The 3,673-nt window shown below is 40.9% G+C and overlaps 1 protein-coding gene across 1 annotated transcript; it reads right to left on the reverse strand.

Annotated features, from left to right (window-relative positions):
* Positions 1–1,297: 1,297 nt before the first annotated feature.
* LOC105269655 (alpha-(1,3)-fucosyltransferase C) lies at positions 1,298–3,673 on the reverse strand. The gene is made up of 3 exons (XM_011310069.1): positions 2,584–3,673; positions 1,822–2,110; positions 1,298–1,763 (listed from the first exon to the last, which is right to left on the reverse strand). Exons 1-3 carry the CDS (start codon positions 3,170–3,172, stop codon positions 1,406–1,408), a joined length of 1,236 nt encoding a protein of 411 aa, XP_011308371.1. The 5' UTR covers positions 3,173–3,673; the 3' UTR covers positions 1,298–1,405.

Genomic DNA, 3,673 nt, shown 5'->3' on the forward strand with positions numbered 1-3,673 from the left:
GCCGAATGATAGAGTAAATTCTAAGAGAGAAACGGGTAGAATTTTTATTGAAATCCCAGTGCCCTCAGCGTATAAACTCTCAAACAATAAGAGACATTTTTATCCTTCAGATAAATTTCTCAGTGAGCTCCTCCACAGGCTGTCTCACTCGATCCCCTGGAATCGTCGAAAAAGAGGACTCAGACCTATGCGGATAGTGGAATACCCGAGCCCAAGTACTTGCGCACTTGTGGGGGGGGGGATAAATTATTGGCACGATATGAAAGAATCGAAAATTTATTGCTGATAAAGCAGATGATTTGTCGAACGCTCCTTTTTATCGCCACGATTACCAAAGACAATCACATTTTCATTTAATTAACTCACTGTTATCCTGCCCGATTCGGTAATTCAGCTGACAGTGATAATTAATTCATGGAAAGAATAATGAGATTTCCACGGAAAAGCGTGAGTTCAAAAGTTTAATTAACACAGACAAGATTCAAATTTCATGATGTTGTAAACACAATCATTATACTCGATGTAATGTAAATCTGGAAAATTGGATGATTCCTCCGTTAAACTCGGTCTCTCATCTATTTTTCCGAATTAACATTGCATAATTAATATATTCTCATCAACTTACGAATGCATTAGTCCGTATTGAACTTGAATTCAGTTGAATAATTAAATTGAGTGAAATTGGGCCTGAACTTCATTCAGAATAGTTTTTTTTTGTGGTGTTGTTATCCCTTTGTGGCAGGATATTCCACTCAATTTTTCACCAGTCGTTTTTCCTGTCCGCGAGGACTTGACATTCCACAACAAAAGCATATTCTCGCAGTGGTGAAACGATAACATTAGAAATGATTCAGTAACACTCAACAGTATAACATCGCAATATCTTCTCCCCGATGTGGAAGCTATTGTGATTCGATAGAGCCCGTGAAAAGGATAAAGGAATCATATCGTCCAACTCGTTTTTCCCCCGAGGCGAATGCTCCGACGGGAATCAACTTTAGTGGAGTATCGTTGAAAACGACAGGTTCTTCATCCCACGAGGATTTTCGAGTACATCACGTGAGGATCGTTTATGCGACGATATAAGTTGATTTTCGTTTCAGACAAGCGAATAAATAGTACGCGTACTCTTTTCCGTTTTCAATCGATTTCACCAAAAATATGCGCTGGTAAAAATTTCAGTCACAAATTCGATTAAATCGGTATTAATTTCATTTCAATTAAAATCGGTCAGTAAATTTTTCGTTTATCCTGAAAACATAAAAAAATTATTGAACTTTCAATTCACCCACTGCAATACTTTCACCTTATCTTTATTGGCATTATCCTAGTGGAACAAATAATAGACTTCTTTACAGTTGAAACATAAAATTCACAATGAAAAAAAAAAAATAAGTGGAGGGATTTAATCGTCAGCGAACATCGTAGCCAATTGGGTGGCATATGGAAAACTCTTCAACTTGTCCTGCAACGGGCATTTTCCCTTCAAGTACCAATCGGCCATTGAATTGTACACTTTACTGCCTTTTGCCCCGTGGAGATACTTGCAGAGGCGACAAATAGCCAACTGCGTGCCAGGAACGATTTCATAATACCTCTTCCATCGGAAGTACTCGGCGTATTTGGATGGATTTTTCGTCAGTCTTATTAAAAATTGTGCTAGTTCCTTCGGGGACCGGAAGTCTAGGGTGTTTATGTAAGAATTCGGTGGTGCCGATGACCCATAGTCCGCCCCACCATAAACAACCGGAACAACATTATGCCTGAAGAGAAAAAAAATCATATTTTACCATGAAAATTAAATACCGCGGTAATAATTACATGAGAGCATTGGATAATTTCTCCGTGACGTAGTCCTGGCAGAGGCTGTTCTCGAAGGATAAATAAAAGAAGTACTCAGGCTCCACGATTTTTCGGAAGCAATCCTCACCCTTTGGACATTTCATTTCACTTCCGCATCTGCCATAAATATCAACATCCACATGTTTCGACAATTCCTTCACGTATTTTTCACGTGCACTGTCTGTTTCGCAATTACTCACAAACCACACCGCCGTTTTTCTCTTTGTCTTGATGATCTCCATTATCTCACCGCTCGGCCCAAGGTCCGCTTTAACAGAAAGGTTGAGATGAATTGAGCGTGAATGGAGCATTGATCCTATTCTAAACGATACAATTATCATTCACCGTGCTTCTCCTCTCCAAACCCCAACGAAATACAAACAAATAAATAAACAAATAGCACTTAACCGAATGAACGAGTTAAGCGGCCAACGATGCACCATAACTGGTACGAGAAATTACGACAAGCAACACTTAACGACAGCTGTCGTGGGTAACAATTAAGTGCTAATAAGCAGCGAGTGCTAATCCAACTGAAACGCACGAGAACTAATAAAAATTCCCGTCCAATTGTACAAATTATTCCTGGAAAGGTGAATGCGCTGTGGAGCAGCTTCCCGCTTCAATTATAACCATCACGTAATTACCCTCAGTGATCCCGGAAAAAGCCCGGGAAATGAAAGCTCATTCATTACAAATGTATCCGCGAGTGCATGTGAAACTGTCGATTGCAATCCTCACCTGTTGCATCCTCGGATGTCTTCCAAACGGCACTCCCCACCGGCGCCACAATATCTCCACTTATTCTGTCACGCACAGAATAGTACGACCACTGTACATCACTGTCAACTCTGTACGTCATTGTCAAATTGAAATAATCCTCGAAGAATGGCTTTGCCCGCTTGACCCACGTCACAGGACTCTCAAGATTAACAAAAACATAAAATTGTGATTGATCCCGAATCGCCGGTCGATCCCTCACCGACAACTCATTCCCATGAAACAATAAAGCATCATAATCCCGAATATCGAATATATATCGATCGTGCGTTGCATAGCACCCACCGGTGGGTAAATCGGGGCACTTGTTAAATATATCACCGTGACCAAAGTAGAATGTCTCATCACCGAACATAGTATTCCAATACAGTATCTTCTTTGTTGAATTACCCAGATGCGGCGGATCGTTCTTACCAAATCCAAATAAATATTTACTCGGCTCCCATTCCACTATTCTTATATCACAGTACATTAATACGAGATGCAGACATGCTAGTGTGACGATGAAGGCCAACAGCCACAGTCTCTTGCCTCGTCCGCATAACAGCATTTTTATTCTGTCACTCCCATTAACTTGACTCACCCAGATTTTAATTCAATCACGTGATAATGCCAATGAAGTGTCATCCTTCGAGAGATGTATTGTCACGTGGATTTGGTATTCGTTGCTGCTGGTATTTTGGGTGTCATGATCACTTTCACTTTATCCAGTTGATCGCTCAGGAAGCAATGGAGTTTTGCACAAAGTTCGAGGAGTACGTTTACCGTTTCAGCAAGTGTTGTCGACTGACGTTGCTTAGAGACACATTATTCCCCACCGACTCTCAGCTCCCACCACCAGTATTATTACCGGATGCCAGACACTCTGACACGCTTGACTGGGGTCAACTACCGTCAATGCTTCACAATCAAACAGGTGAACCTTGTATTTTTTCCTGCGCTGTAATGACGAATTTATCTGTTCCTTTATTTTTATCAACTCGATTGTTGCCGGATGGTCGTGAGAGACGCGGTTGTCTGACTTTCCGTGTGTAAACAGGACTATTATCGA

Source organism: Fopius arisanus, unplaced genomic scaffold (genome assembly GCF_000806365.1).
Source record: "Fopius arisanus strain USDA-PBARC FA_bdor unplaced genomic scaffold, ASM80636v1 scaffold00072, whole genome shotgun sequence".
NCBI lineage: Eukaryota > Metazoa > Arthropoda > Insecta > Hymenoptera > Braconidae > Fopius > Fopius arisanus.